This window comes from Salvelinus namaycush, chromosome 3 (genome assembly GCF_016432855.1).
Source record: "Salvelinus namaycush isolate Seneca chromosome 3, SaNama_1.0, whole genome shotgun sequence".
Taxonomy (NCBI): domain Eukaryota; kingdom Metazoa; phylum Chordata; class Actinopteri; order Salmoniformes; family Salmonidae; genus Salvelinus; species Salvelinus namaycush.
The window spans coordinates 91,357,504-91,372,582 of NC_052309.1; the positions used below are offsets into that span (position 1 = coordinate 91,357,504).

Sequence of the window (15,079 nt, forward strand, 5' to 3'; positions counted from 1 at the left end):
ACCCAAAATGTGCCAGATTACGATATGTAGCCTACTAAAGCTGCATAAGGACATAGCTATTCTTCTGAAATGTGACTTTCTTTGACATTTCATGTGGAATTAAGATCTCGCCTAAATGAACAAGCTATGCACATGGGTGTAAGACATTATGGACAGTGGATGTGGGTTACTTATAATATCTACTTGTCTAAAGCTTTTTCAGCCCGCTCTTTTCTTGCAGTGTCATTCAGAGGAGATAACACCTCTACAGTTGTTCTTCATTCAACAGAATGACCTCCAACAGCAAACAACACGTCTGAACATTGAAGGTAAGAAATGTCATTTCGAGGGTTATGTTTTCACATTTTGTAATACTATATTAAAATGGATATTATGGCTGCCTTATTGAGTCGAAATGAGATTCAATGTTTGATTACAATCGTTTTGGTTATAATGAAAAATGTGTCCTTTTCAACTGGCAGAAATGGATGGGATTTAAGAATATTCAGTGGTAGTGGAAATCAGTGGCCATAATAAAGTGTAGTATTTTATGATTATATTTGATATTATTAGGCTAAATATCAAACTTTTTGTTGTGGCTGGAAATTAGTATTAAACAGAGGCTTTAGTTCAGATTATTCACAGAACTGCTACCTCATCTCATCCAGCAATCCACCGGAACTTTTGTTACTGCAATGATATTCTAACCGGAGCGTAATTGTTGACGGTCTATCAACAACAAAGATGGCTACCCACAGACGCTAACTTCAATTTGACAATTGAAGGGTAAATCATGTAACGGTACCATCCCAATCTGTTTGAAACTGGATTGACGTCATATTGACAAAAGCAGATTTTCTTCAAATAGAAATAAACGACCCTGCAGGTATGAAATATTTTTGTATTATTTGCCGAAATGTTGTTAGCTAGCTGAAGACTGATTTAGCCGTTACTAGCTAACGTTAGCTAACTACGTAAGCTAATGTCTGTCTCTTTGCACTGTGCGCCCAGTGTGGATAGTTGCCTGCAGAATATATTATCAATGACATTGAAGATATGCATCACATCAGAGAGGAATACAGAAACTATTGTTGATTGCTGTTGATTTTATTTTGACAAGGGATAACGTTACGGGTGTCGCACAGCCTAGCATCCGAAGCTGGCTGGAGTGTGCACTAACTTCGATTTGGGCCTATTTTTGCTCATTTAATTAAACTAAGCTTCTCACTTTGTCTCAAACGTATACTGCAAATAGTCGATTAATGCCCAAAATTGTTTCGCATGTTATATTAACATGTAACGTAGTTTAGGCAGCAATAGTGCTGTTATAGATGTGACGGGAAACTAAAGCACGACAGCCAAATCAATAGTTAAGCCCACAGGCATGGTTGGCATGGAAACGAATGCAAGGCTCAATATTCTGAAGGACACAAAGAGGGCAGCAGTGGACAAAGGCAACGGAACTCAACTGAAGCTGTCTGACAATGATTCGTTTTAGTTGACTAACAACAGATTGCTGAATTGAAATGTCGGCTGACAACCCTCCTGATTCTTGGTCATGTTTATTAAACAAGATCGGCTCACACCACACGAGGACATTCACAATTTGACAAGATGAACCACTGGTATACACAGTATAACTAAACTATATATAGACCTTAACTATGTTACTACTTTTGGGGGGAACTAGTGTAGGTGGGTAATGGGTATACTAATGATTGGTAACTAATGTAGGTGGGTAATGGGTATACTAATTATTGGTAACTAGTATAGCTGGGTAATGGGTATACTAATTATTGGTAACTAGTGTAGCTGGGTAATGGGTATACTGATTATTGGTAACTAGTATAGCTGGGTAATGGGTATACTAATTATTGGTAACTAGTGTAGCTGGGTAATGGGTATACTGATTATTGGTAACTAGTATAGCTGGGTAATGGGTATACTAATTATTGGTAACTAGTATAGCTGGGTAATGGGTATACTAATTATTGGTAACTAGTATAGCTGGGTAATGGGTATACTGATTATTGGTAACTAGTATAGCTGGGTAATGGGTATACCAATTATTGGTAACTAGTATAGCTGGGTAATGGGTATACTAATTATTGGTAACTAGTATAGCTGGGTAATGGGTATACTAATTATTTCATCCTTCACAAAATGTTTCTCCTTCCTGCAGGAATCTGAAGACACTAGGCTAACCTGTGATCACCTACCCCAGGAGGTTAGACTGAAGGAGCGTGCCTGACCTCTGACCCCTGACCTCCAGTCCCATCATGGTGCTGAAGATATTCTTCCCTCAGTGCTGTAACAAGGCAGACAGTGGGCTGCTTGTGGGGCGATGGATCCCAGGACAGAACTCGGCCGTGGTGCTAGCTGTTATCCACTACCCCTTCATCCCTGGACAGGTCAAACAGTACATCCACCAGGTAGAGTGTGTGTGTGTGTGTGTGTCTGTGTGTGTGTGTGTGTGTGTGTGTGTGTGTGTGTGTGTGTGTGTGTGTGTGTGTGTGTGTGTGTGTGTGTGTGTGTGTGTGTGTGTGTGTGTGTGTGTGTGTCAGTAAGTGTGAGTGACAGTCAGTGTGTGTGTATCTGGGGCGTCAGGTAGCCTACTGGTTAGAGTGTTGGGCCAGGAACCGAAAGGTTGCTAGATCTAATCCCCGAGCTGACAAGGTAAAAATCTGTCATTCTGCCCTTGAATAAGGCATAACCCACTGTTCCCCGGTAGGCCGTCATTGTAAATAAGAATTTGTTCTTAACTGACTTGCCTAGTTAAATAAAGTTTAAATAAATATATATATTTTTAAATCTGTCAGTCACCCAATACCCCTTCATCCCTTGTCAGGTCAAACAGGACATACAGCAGGTAGAGAGAGTGTGTGTGTGTGTTTTAACCTTCCTGTCTACTCTCCCTGGTCCAGATGCGTGGCCAGAGTGGGGTGGATCTGACGGTGCTGGGCTCGTGGAGCATGCCCAAGGAGGGCCAGGAGGGCATGGAGAGTTTCCTTAGGGACCTCAGCACCATCTTCCCCCAGGGACAGTGGCTCCAGCTCAGTAGAGAGATGGGCAAGATAGGCTTCGGGTGTCACGTCCTCACAAGGGACCAGAGTAAGTCTCTGTCTGCATCCCAAGTGGCCCCTATTATTCCCTATATAAGACACTACTTTTAACCAGGGCCCATGTATAGACCTGCATCACTGTTTTCTCACACTGAAATGAATGTTCTGTCTATAGACGTACATCACTGCATCACTGTTTTCTCACACTGAAATGAATGTTCTGTCTATAGACGTACATCACTGTTTTCGCACACTGAAATGAATGTTCTGTCTATAGACGTACATCACTGTTTTCTCACACTGAAATGAATGTTCTGTCTATAGACGTACATCACTGTTTTCTCACACTGAAATGAATGTTCTGTCTATAGACGTACATCACTGTTTTCTCACACTGAAATGAATGTTCTGTCTATAGACGTACATCACTGTTTTCTCACACTGAAATTAATGTTCTGTCTATAGACGTACATCACTGTTTTCTCACACTGAAATGAATGTTCTGTCTATAGACGTACATCACTGTTTTCTCACACTGAAATTAATGTTCTGTCTATAGACGTACATCACTGTTTTCTCACACTGAAATGAATGTTCTGTCTATAGACGTACATCACTGTTTTCTCACACTGAAATTAATGTTCTGTCTATAGACGTACATCACTGTTTTCTCACACTGAAATGAATGTTCTGTCTATAGACGTACATCACTGTTTTCTCACACTGAAATGAATGTTCTGTCTATAGACGTGCATCACTGTTTTCTCACACTGAAATGAATGTTCTGTCTATAGACGTACATCACTGTTTTCTCACACTGAAATGAATGTTCTGTCTATAGACGTACATCACTGTTTTCTCATACTGAAATGAATGTTCTGTCTATAGACGTACGTCACTGTTTTCTCACACTGAAATGAATGTTCTGTCTATAGACGTACATCACTGTTTTCTCACACTGAAATGAATGTTCTGTCTATAGACGTACGTCACTGTTTTCTCACACTGAAATGAATGTTCTGTCTATAGACGTACATCACTACATCACTGTTTTCTCATAGCAAAAGTAAGTTAAGAGTTTGCAAATTAGATAGCTTAATTCACTCTGCTCTTTTTAATTCAGAGACACAGATATGTCTGTTCACTGTATATTTAATCAAAAGGCGGATATTTCTGTTGTTATCATCATGCAGTGCATCTGTAATAAAATGTCCCTCTGCCCCTGCCGTAGATGGGAAGCTGCTACAACAGGAAAAGGAGCTGAAAGAGGGTGGTGGTGGAGAGAAAGGAGAGGGAAAGAAAGGAGGAAAGGGAGGAGAGGGCAAGAAAGGAGGAGGAGAGAAAGGAGGAACAAAGAAAGGAGGAGAGAAGAAAGGAGAAGAGAAGAAAGTAGAGGGAGAGAAAGGAGGAGGAGAGAAGGACAAGGTGATATTTATCCACTATGAACAGAGGAAGGTCATGCTGTCTCAGCTGCACCCCATAGAGAACGGGGTTCCAGACCCTCAAACTGAGTCACAACTACCACAGGTGAGGATGTGGACTGACAACCTGATTTACATTAATATGTTGCTCATTGAACACAGGGGTTTTCTATCCTCTCCTGTGTTGTTTAGTTCTGATATAGTTGTTGTAATACATATGTGTTGTCTGTCATTCTTATATAGTTGTTGTAATACATATGTGTTGTCTGTCATTCTTATATTGTTGTTGTTGTAATACATATGTGTTGTCTGTCATTCTTATATTGTTGTTGTTGTAATACATATGTGTTGTCTGTCATTCTTATATAGTTGTTGTAATACATATGTGTTGTCTGTAATTGTTATGTTGTTGTTGTTGCTGCAGGTGTTTGGGACAGTGTGTCAGAGTGAGCCGCTGTTCTTCCTGGATAAGTATGATGACAGTCCTGTGAAGCTGACCCACTGGCAATCAGAGGGACGGGAGGGCTCCATTATAGTAGAACTGATGAAACAGGCCTCTACACCTGTCTGCCTGCTAACTACCTGGATACTAACACTGTGGACCAGCCTCTGTAGTAGCAGGTAAGGGGTGTGTGTGTGTCAGTACCTGTCTGTCTGCTAACCACCTGGATACTAACACTGTGGACCAGCCTCTGTAGTAGCAGGTAAGGGGTGTGTGTGTGTGTGTGTGTGTGTGTGTGTGTGTGTGTGTGTGTGTGTGTGTGTGTGTGTGTGTGTGTGTGTGTGTGTGTGTGTGTGTGTGTGTGTGTGTCAGTACCTGTCTGTCTGCTAACCACCTGGATACTAACACTGTGGACCAGCCTCTGTAGTAGCAGGTAAGGGGTGTGTGTGTGTGTCAGTACCTGTCTGTCTGCTAACCACCTGGATACTAACACTGTGGACCAGCCTCTGTAGTAGCAGGTAAGGGGTGTGTGTGTGTGTGTGTGTCAGTACCTGTCTGTCTGCTAACCACCTGGATACTAACACTGTGGACCAGCCTCTGTAGTAGCAGGTAAGGGGTGTGTGTGTCAGTACCTGTCTGTCTGCTAACCACCTGGATACTAACACTGTGGACCAGCCTCTGTAGTAGCAGGTAAGGGGTGTGTGTGTGTCAGTATCTGTCTGTCTGCTAACCACCTGGATACTAACACTGTGGACTAGCCTCTGTAGTAGCAGGTAAGGGGTGCGTGTGTGTCAGTACCTGTCTGTCTGCTAACCACCTGGATACTAACACTGTCGACCAGCCTCTGTAGTAGCAGGTAAGGGGTGTGTGTGTGTCAGTACCTGTCTGTCTGCTAACCACCTGGATAATAACACTGTGGACCAGCCTCTGTAGTAGCAGGTAAGGGGTGTGTGTGTGTCAGTACCTGTCTGTCTGCTAACCACCTGGATACTAACACTGTGGACCAGCCTCTGTAGTAGCAGGTAAGGGGTGTGTGTGTGTCAGTACCTGTCTGTCTGCTAACCACCTGGATACTAACACTGTGGACCAGCCTCTGTAGTAGCAGGTAAGGGGTGTGTGTGTGTGTGTGTGTGTGTGTGTGTGTGTGTGTGTGTCAGTACCTGTCTGTCTGCTAACCACCTGGATACTAACACTGTGGATCCTGAACGTTCATCAGTTGCAACTCCTTATGTGCCAAGAGACACTGACCCAGTTCATCTGTCTGTCTGTCTCCCAGGATATTGCATGTGTTCACCTGTCTGTCTGTCTCCCAGGATATTGAATGTGTTCACCTGCCTGTCTGTCTCCCAGGATATTGAATGTGTCTGTCTGTCTCCCAGGATATTGAATGTGCGTCCGATGAGGTTCATCTCCAGTAAGTTGTCTACGTGTGTTCAGCTGAGCTACAGAACAGAACACCTTCAGACAGTCTGCTCTCCTACCAGAGCCACCGCACACAACCACTTCATGAGGTAGAGACCACACACACACACACACACACACACACACACACACACACACACACACACACACACACACACACACACACACACACACACACAGCCATGTGGCAGACTGGCTACAAGATGGTATCTAACTCACCCCAATGCGTCTCAAATCGCACACTATTCCCTATATAGTGCAGTGCATTTGACCAGAGCCCTATTGACCCCGGTCAAAAGTAGTGACTCTCTCTCCTCTTTCTCTCCATAGGAAAGCCAATATCTCCGTGTCGTTCTTTGTGGATGTGTGTCTGGGCCTGCTGTTGGTATGGTGGATGTATAGAGAGAACCGTATTGGCAAACTGGCCAACACACTGGTACCTGCTGCTGATGTGAGACATTATGGGCAACAGGGTAGCCTAGTGGTTAGAGCGTTGGGCTAGTAACCGAAAGGTTGCAAGTTCAAATCCCCGAGCTGACAAGGTACAAATCTGTCGTTCTGCCCCTGAACAAGGCAGTTAACCCACTGTTCCTAGGCCGTCATTGAAAACAAGAATTTGTTCTTAACTAACTTGCCTAGTTAAATAAAAAATAAAAAAAGGTTAAATGTAAGTCGCTCTGGATAAGAGCGTCTGCTAAATGACTTAAATGTAAATGTAAAACATTTACCTCGTGCAAAAGCAATCAGAGAGATGTATATTTTTAAAACTTTTCTTCAACAACGTTCAGTATCGAGAGGTGACTATTTATGTATTGCTCATTTGACTAAACTCTAGTTCAATAATCACCTTTTGTTAAACTCACATTGTTGAAGATAAGCTTCAAATGAAATCACGTTGCCACATTATAAAGAGGTTCAGGGTCATTTTTGCACTACGAAATATCACCCTCAATATCCAACCCAATATCCCCCTCAATATCCCCCTAAATAACCCCCTCAATATCCCCCTAAATATCCCCCTCAATATCCAACCCAATATCCCCCTAGAATAACCCCCTCAGTATCCCCCTAGAATAACCCCCTCAGTATCCCCCTAGAATAACCCCCTCAGTATCCCCCTAGAATAACCCCCTCAGTATCCCCCTAGAATAACCCCCTCAGTATCCCCCTAGAATAACCCCCTCAATATCTCCTCAATATCCCTCTCAATATCCCCCTAAATATCTCCTCAATATCCCCCTAAATATCCCCTTCAATATCCCCCTAGAATAACCCCCTCAATATCCCCCTAAAATAACCCCCTCAATATCCCCCTAAATATCCCCCTAAATATCCCCCTCAATATCCCCCTAGAATAACCCCCTCAATATCCCCCTAAAATAACCCCCTCAATAACCCCCTAAATATCTCCTCAATATCCCCCTAAAATAACCCCCTCAATATCCCCCTAAAATAACCCCCTCAATATCCCCCTAAATATCTCCTAAATATCCCCCTCAATAACCCCCTAAATATCTCCTAAATATCCCCCTCAATAACCCCCTAAATATCTCCTCAATATCCCCCTCAATAACCCCCTAAATATCTCCCCAATATCCCCCTAAATATCTCCTAAATATCTTTATCTCTGAGTATGTGTGCTGATCTAGGATCAGTTTTGCCTTTTAGATCACAAGGAATAAGATAACATAGACCGAGGGGAGCTGATACGTACGACCCCACGTCCCTCCTGTCCATTATAATCATATTCATTGTGTTCTAGGATCAGGTCCCTCCTCTCCATTATAATCATATTCATTGTGTTCTAGGATCAGGTCCCTCCTGTCCATTATAATCATATTCATTATGTTCTAGGATCAGGTCCCTCCTCTCCATGTAATCTGATTCATTATGATCTAGGATCAGGTCCCTCCTCTCCATGTAATCTGATTCATTATGATCTAGGATCAGGTCCTCCTCTCCATGTAATCTAATTCATTATGATCTAGGATCAGGTCCTCCTCTCCATGTAATCTGATTCATTGTGATCTAAAAGGCTAAACTGATCCTAGATCAGCTCTCTGAGACACTTAATAAATACAGCCCATAGTGTATATATTATAAGGTGAGACTAAATGTTGTTCTATGATTTGTTAGCATGTAGCTAAGCTATGTATTGTTGTGTGTTTTGTTGTTAGCATGTAGCTAAGCTATGTATTGTGTGTTTTGTTGTTAGCATGTAGCTAAAGAGCTGGAGGAGCTGTTGCAGTGGCTGATGGGAGCTCCAGCTGGTCTGAAGATGAACCGGGCTCTAGACCAGGTGTTAGGACGATTCTTCCTCTACCATATACACCTGTGGATCAGTGAGTCTCACACACACACACACACACACACCCATGGCCCTCCTCCACAGACACAGACACAAACACCCATGGCCCTCCTCCACAGACACAGACACAAACACCCATGGCCCTCCTCCACAGACACAGACACAAACACCCATGGCCCTCCTCCACAGACACAGACACCCATGGCCCTCCTCCACAGACACAGACACACACACCCATGGCCCTCCTCCACAGACACAGACACACACACCCACGGCCCTCCTCCACAGACACAGACACAAACACCCATGGCCCTCCTCCACAGACACAGACACACACACCCATGGCCCTCCTCCACAGACACAAACACCCATGGCCCTCCTCCTCTCTCTGCAGGCTACATTCACCTGATGTCTCCGTTCGTTGAGATGATTCTGTGGTACGTGGGTCTGTCTGCCTGCCTGGGCTTGACCTTTGCCCTCTCCCTGCTCTCTGACATCACCGCCCTGCTCACCTTCCACATCTACTGTTTCTACGTCTATGGAGCCAGGTGAGAAGAGATCCGTCACTAACCCTAACTCTGCTATACCTACTGTTTCTACGTCTACGGAGCCAGGTGAGAATCATCCCGCTCTTTGAGATGATTCTGTGGTACGTGGGTCTGTCTGCCTGCCTGGGCTTGACCTTTGCTCTCTGACATCACTGCCCTGCTCACCTTGCACATTTACTGTCACTAACCCCAACCCTGCTATATCTACTGTTTCTACGTCTATGGAGCCAGGTGAGAAGAGACCAGTCACTAACCCTGCTATATCTACTATTTCTACGTCTGTGTAACCGGTGTGAAATGGCTAGCTAGTTAGCAGTGCGCACCAATAGCGTTTCAATCGGTGACGTCACTCGCTCTGAGACCTTAAAGTAGATGTTTCCCTTGCGTAAGCGATTGGAAAGCGATGGGTAACGATGCTTCGTGGGAGGCAGTTGTTGATGTGTTCAGAGGGTCCCTGGTTCGAGCCCAGGTTGGGGTGAGGAGAGGGACGGAAGCAACACTGTTACATATGGAGCCAGCTGAGAAGAGACCAGCACAGTCACGATGCCTCCCAAAAGAGCACAACGTTTGACCATAGTGCACTATAAAGGGAATACCCTATGAGCTCTAGTCAGAAGATGTGCACTACGGAGAGAATAGGGTCCCATTTGGGATACAGACATTGAGTCTTCAGTGTATTTTGGCAGGTTAACACGCCATGAGAGTAAGAAGAACCATATATTTTCATCTTCTTCTTCCTAAAGCCTTACGTTGCGCCGGATGTCAGGAATTTCAATCGGGAAGTGCTCATCGAAGTGGAAACGCAACGCCCCCTTGCGGTTGACGGTTCCGTTGAAAGACGGACCACATACTTTGAACATTTTTCAAACTTTTGCGTCCTCTTCAGTCCAGCCAGTTCGTCGAAGAACATGTTTATTATCAGCCTGAAACTGATATTTATCCTGTTTTTGAATTAAAATGTCATATTCTTCCAAAATAAATACGATCCCTGACGAGATAGGCTCTCCTCAAGCTTGCGTTACAAACACTACACTTGACTTGTCCGTTCAGTAGCGGGGCAAGACGCCGTGAAGATCACGTACGGCGTAGTGGTTTGCGAACAAGCTGATATTTTAGTTGAACGAAACCGAATTACATCGTGAGGGAGCTGTTCATGTACTCCCTAATGTGTATACTGGTAGGCTACTACTGATTTTTTAGTGATTCTCTTCAGATAAATTATGAAAACATTTGGTGAAGATGTTGAGTCCTCACTGCAGGAACAATAGGTAGTAGAGCCTTATTCTGGTCCAAAATATGATTAAAAAAACAAACAGATTGAAGGTTATAAAAGCTAATGTCATGATACTTATATGGTAATATTAAGGATATTGGTCTACTGATTTAATAAATGTAGGTCTATTCATGGGCTCCTGACTTTGTATAAAGTGGGAGTGCCCCATCTAGCAGGGGGGTCCGCCCCCTGAAAATGTTGACATTTTTAAAACAATTATGGGATATTGTGTGTAGATTGAGGGGGAAATGTTTTTAAGGCTGTAATGTAACAAAATGTGGGAAAAGTCAAGAGGTCTGAATACATTCTGAAGGCACTGCACCTCTCTCAGCCCTGTGAACAATATGGTGACGTGTTACCCCTTTCCCCTTTACTAATTGATGTGTGAGGAGCTCTCAGCCCTGTGAACATTATGGTGACGTGTTACCCCTTTCCCCTTTACTAATTGATGTGTGAGGAGCTCTCAGCCCTGTGAACAATATGGTGACGTGTTACCCCTTTCCCCTTTACTAATTGATGTGTGAGGAGCTCTCAGCCCTGTGAACATTATGGTGACGTGTTACCCCTTTCCCCTTTACTAATTGATGTGTGAGGAGCTCTCAGCCCTGTGAACAATATGGTGACGTGTTGCCCCTTTCCCCTTTACTAATTGATGTGTGAGGAGCTCTCAGCCCTGTGAACATTATGGTGACGTGTTACCCCTTTCCCCTTTACTAATTGATGTGTGAGGAGCTCTCAGCCCTGTGAACATTATGGTGACGTGTTACCCCTTTCCCCTTTACTAATTGATGTGTGAGGAGCTCTCAGCCCTGTGAACAATATGGTGACGTGTTACCCTTTTCCCCTTTACTAATTGATGTGTGAGGAGCTCTCAGCCCTGTGAACATTATGGTGACGTGTTACCCCTTTCCCCTTTACTAATTGATGTGTGAGGAGCTCTCAGCCCTGTGAACAATATGGTGACGTGTTACCCCTTTCCCCTTTACTAATTGATGTGTGAGGAGCTCTCAGCCCTGTGAACATTATGGTGACGTGTTACCCCTTTCCCCTTTACTAATTGATGTGTGAGGAGCTCTCAGCCCTGTGAACAATATGGTGACGTGTTACCCCTTTCCCCTTTACTAATTGATGTGTGAGGAGCTCTCAGCCCTGTGAACATTATGGTGACGTGTTACCCCTTTCCCCTTTACTAATTGATGTGTGAGGAGCTCTCAGCCCTGTGAACATTATGGTGACGTGTTCCCCCTTTCCCCTTTAGTAATTGATGTGTGAGGAGCTCTCAGCATGGCATTTACAGATGGACTTATTAAATGTGTATGGAGGCTAAAAATATCTTCCTTCCCTCTCTCACCCTCCATCCTCTCTCTCTCTCTCCCTGTCCATCTCTCCTCTCTATACCTCTTCCCCTTTACCCTCATCTCTCCATCCCCCTCATCTCTCCATCCTTTCTCTATCCTCTCCCCCTCTCCACCCTGCTCTTCCTCCTCCTTTCCCTTTCATCTCCCCATCCCTCTCCTACCCCCCCCTCTTTCTCTCCCCTTCCCCTCTCTCCCCCTCCTCCTCTCTCTCTCTCTCCCCTCCCCTCTTCCTCCCTTTCCTCTCCCCATCCCTCATTCCCCTCCTCCCTTTCCTCTCTCTCTCCTACTTCTCTCTCCCTTCCCCTCTCTCTCCCCCTCCTCTCTCTCTCCAGGCTGTACTGTATGACGGTATATGGTCTGTCCTCTCTGTGGAGGCTGTTCAGAGGGAAGAAATGGAACGTCCTCAGACAGAGAGTAGACTCCTGCTCTTATGACCTGGACCAGGTAGTCACACACACCTATCTCTCTCTCTCACACACACACACACACACACACACACACACCTATTACTCACACACACATTTGTTACAGTGAACTAATGTGTGTGTATTTGTTACAGTGAACTAACATGTGTGTGTTTGTTACAGTGAACTAACGTGTGTGTGTTTGTTACAGTGAACTAATGTGTGTTGTTTTCTAGTTGTTCATCGGGACGTTACTCTTCACCATCCTGCTGTTCCTCCTGCCAACCACAGCTCTATACTACCTAGTGTTTACCCTGGTGAGAACACACAGACACACACACACAGGCACTTTAATCCCCTACAATTGCTCTCCATCCATGGGCGCTGTCCTGCGGCTGACCCTGGGCCTCTCAACGTGTGTCTGGGGGTGTTGGGAAAGGAACAAGACACATTCTCATTCTAACCAATGGACAATAAAGTATCTATTCTTTGACCCCTACTGTCTCTGTCTGTCTGTCTGTCTGTCTGTCTGTCTGTCTGTCTGTCTGTCTGTCTGTCTGTCTGTCTGTCTCTAGCTCCGCCTTGTGGTAGTAATGTTCCAGGGAGTTGTCCACCTCAGTGTTGACTTCATCAACTCCTTCCCTCTGTTCGCCATGGGCCTCCGACTCTTCAGATCCTACAGACTGGCAGGTGGGAGGGACCATCTCCGCCAACATGTCTAAATGTGTAGAATGGCAGGAAATGTACTTTCAAACTTAGTGGAAGTGACAGCGTTTTAACTACTTCGCCGATATGAAACAGACAATCAGAATGTCAGTCAAAAATATCAAATTCCCAGTTTATTCTACAAAACCGACTTTAGAAAATGTTTTAGAAAATGTTCTGTACTGTGGTTTCTATATTCCTTTATTTAACCAGGTTAGTCTCTATTTTTAAGAGAGACCTGGTTGAATGAGGGAGGGGGATGGAGGGAGGAGAGGGTGCTGGGCTGTGATGTTCTGTGTTTGACTGAGATGTGTGTTCTCTACAGAGGGGGTGAAGTTCAGAGTGCTCTGTGAGGAACCAGGAACACCTCTACACCTCATGATGGATGTAAGACATCTCTCACTCTCTTCTCTCTCTTCTCTGTATCTTTCTCTATCTCTTTGTTATTTCTCTTCTTTCTCTCTCGTCTCTTTCTCTTTCATTTAATTTTTCACAACATAAATTCTGTCTTTCTTTTTTGTTCTGTCTTTTAGTTTATTTAATAATTTAAAACTAGATCCACACAAAATGATGCACTTGATTAAGAATCATTGAGCACACACAAAAGTATACGACTTATTTCAATTGTGATCCTCTTTCATGATAGCGTTTGGCATATGTGGCAGAATAACAAAACAGAAGCTAAAAGTGTCAGTCAGTTTAGGTTATTTAGTCCTGTAAAACCACAGCATCATTAGACATACCATACACACATGTGTCATTCACAGTCCCCTCCTCTGTCTCTCTCTCAGATTAACCCTCTGAAGGTGAGCAGTGTGGTTCAGACCTACAGGACCCCCACCTACAGCTGCTACCCTAAAGACTCCTGGCTGGCCCTCTGCAAGAAGCTGTTCCTGGGAGAACTCATCTACCCCTGGAGACACAAGACTACCAAGATAGACTAGGACCAGGGGGGAGAGACAAAGGGGAGAGATGGAGGGGAGAAGCTGTTTCTGGGAGAACTCATCTACCCCTGGAAACACCACCAAGATCAACTGAGACCAGGGGAGAGAGGAGAGATAGATAGGGGGGATGGATAGGGGGAGATAGGTTGAGGAGGGGGGTGGTGGGAGAGGATGTTAGTGTGAGAATGTTGGTGCTGCTGATGAGAGCTTGTAAAGGAGGTGTGTGTCTCCTTTTTAAATCAGGTATTTAGGGCTGCTGGCACCCTATTCCCTACATAGTGCACTACTTTTGACCAGAGTTCTATGGGGCCCTGGTCAAAAGTAGTGCACTATGTAGGGAATAGGGTGCCATTTGTGATGCTGTCTAAACCATCTACTGCACTAATTACTCCTAGTCTTATTTAACTCCAGATGTATTTTATATTATAAGATTAAAATAAAACAGTCACAAATGTTAGGATGAATTGATTGTTTATACATTCCGACTAATGTGTAGCGAGATTGTGATTATTAGAACATTTGTCAATGAATTTATTTTTATTGAAAACATTCAGTATTTATTCTTAGTTTAGTATTCTAGATCATTTTTTTTACTCTGGTAATGTGCCATTTCCCCCTAAGAACCTGCTAACCCCAAACCTACAGTACAGTATCTAACTGCCAGAGAAGTACTAGAGTATAGTACTGTATTTATTTAACCTTTTATTTAGCATTACGTTTGAAAGATTCCTCTAACTTTCCCCAAATTCCCAGGTTTCCCCCAGAAATCCTGGTTGGAATATTCCCGGAATCTGGAGGGAATCAGGGAATCCTCCAACTGGGATTTCTGAAATAGCAAGGAATTTTGCAACTTTATTGAGAGCCTTTATTTTTTACAATAACAACCTGGTATTATCCTGGTTTATCTTCTTAGAATGTACATTTTTCCCTTTAATTTCATAGACTGATTTTTTTTTGTGCCATAATGGAAAGAAATAAGAAAACAATTGATTCTAAATCAGGACCATAGTTTGTCATATTGTCATGTTTGATTGCACTTGATTGTGTTGACTACTAATCAAGTCGTTGAATGTACAACGTACCTAAATGTCCGGGGATGCGTCTCAAATGGCACGCTATAGACTAAATAGTGCACTACTTTTTGACTAGGGCTATATGCGACGTATCCCCAATGTCCCTTTCATAATAATAAAGTCCCAGTTGATTTGAATGT

The 15,079-nt window shown here is 43.8% G+C and overlaps 1 protein-coding gene across 2 annotated transcripts; it reads left to right on the forward strand.

Annotated features, from left to right (window-relative positions):
* Nucleotides 1-242: 242 nt before the first annotated feature.
* pigq (phosphatidylinositol glycan anchor biosynthesis, class Q) lies at nt 243-15,070 on the forward strand. Of its 2 annotated transcripts, none has more exons than XM_038987228.1 (14): nt 243-308; nt 2,162-2,411; nt 2,904-3,090; nt 4,273-4,568; nt 4,887-5,083; nt 6,284-6,415; nt 6,657-6,777; nt 8,542-8,668; nt 9,029-9,182; nt 12,146-12,257; nt 12,454-12,534; nt 12,793-12,907; nt 13,248-13,309; nt 13,714-15,070. In XM_038987228.1, the coding sequence occupies exons 2-14, from the start codon at nt 2,259-2,261 to the stop codon at nt 13,864-13,866; spliced, it is 1,890 nt and encodes a 629-aa protein (XP_038843156.1). In that variant the 5' UTR covers nt 243-308; nt 2,162-2,258; the 3' UTR covers nt 13,867-15,070. The 2 variants fall into 2 exon arrangements, with proteins under 2 accessions (XP_038843156.1, XP_038843151.1); XM_038987223.1 differs by lacking the exon at nt 243-308 and adding an exon at nt 719-865.
* The last annotated feature ends 9 nt before the right edge of the window (nt 15,071-15,079 follow it).

Coding starts and splice junctions, on each gene's coding strand:
- pigq (XM_038987228.1), top strand. CDS start 2,259: ATGGTGCTGAAGATATTCTTCCCTCAGTGCTGTAACAAGGCAGACAGT. Junction 9,183..12,145: donor TTCTACGTCTATGGAGCCAG/GTGAGAAGAGAT, acceptor CTCTCTCTCCAG/GCTGTACTGTATGACGGTAT. Junction 12,908..13,247: donor CAGATCCTACAGACTGGCAG/GTGGGAGGGACC, acceptor TGTTCTCTACAG/AGGGGGTGAAGTTCAGAGTG.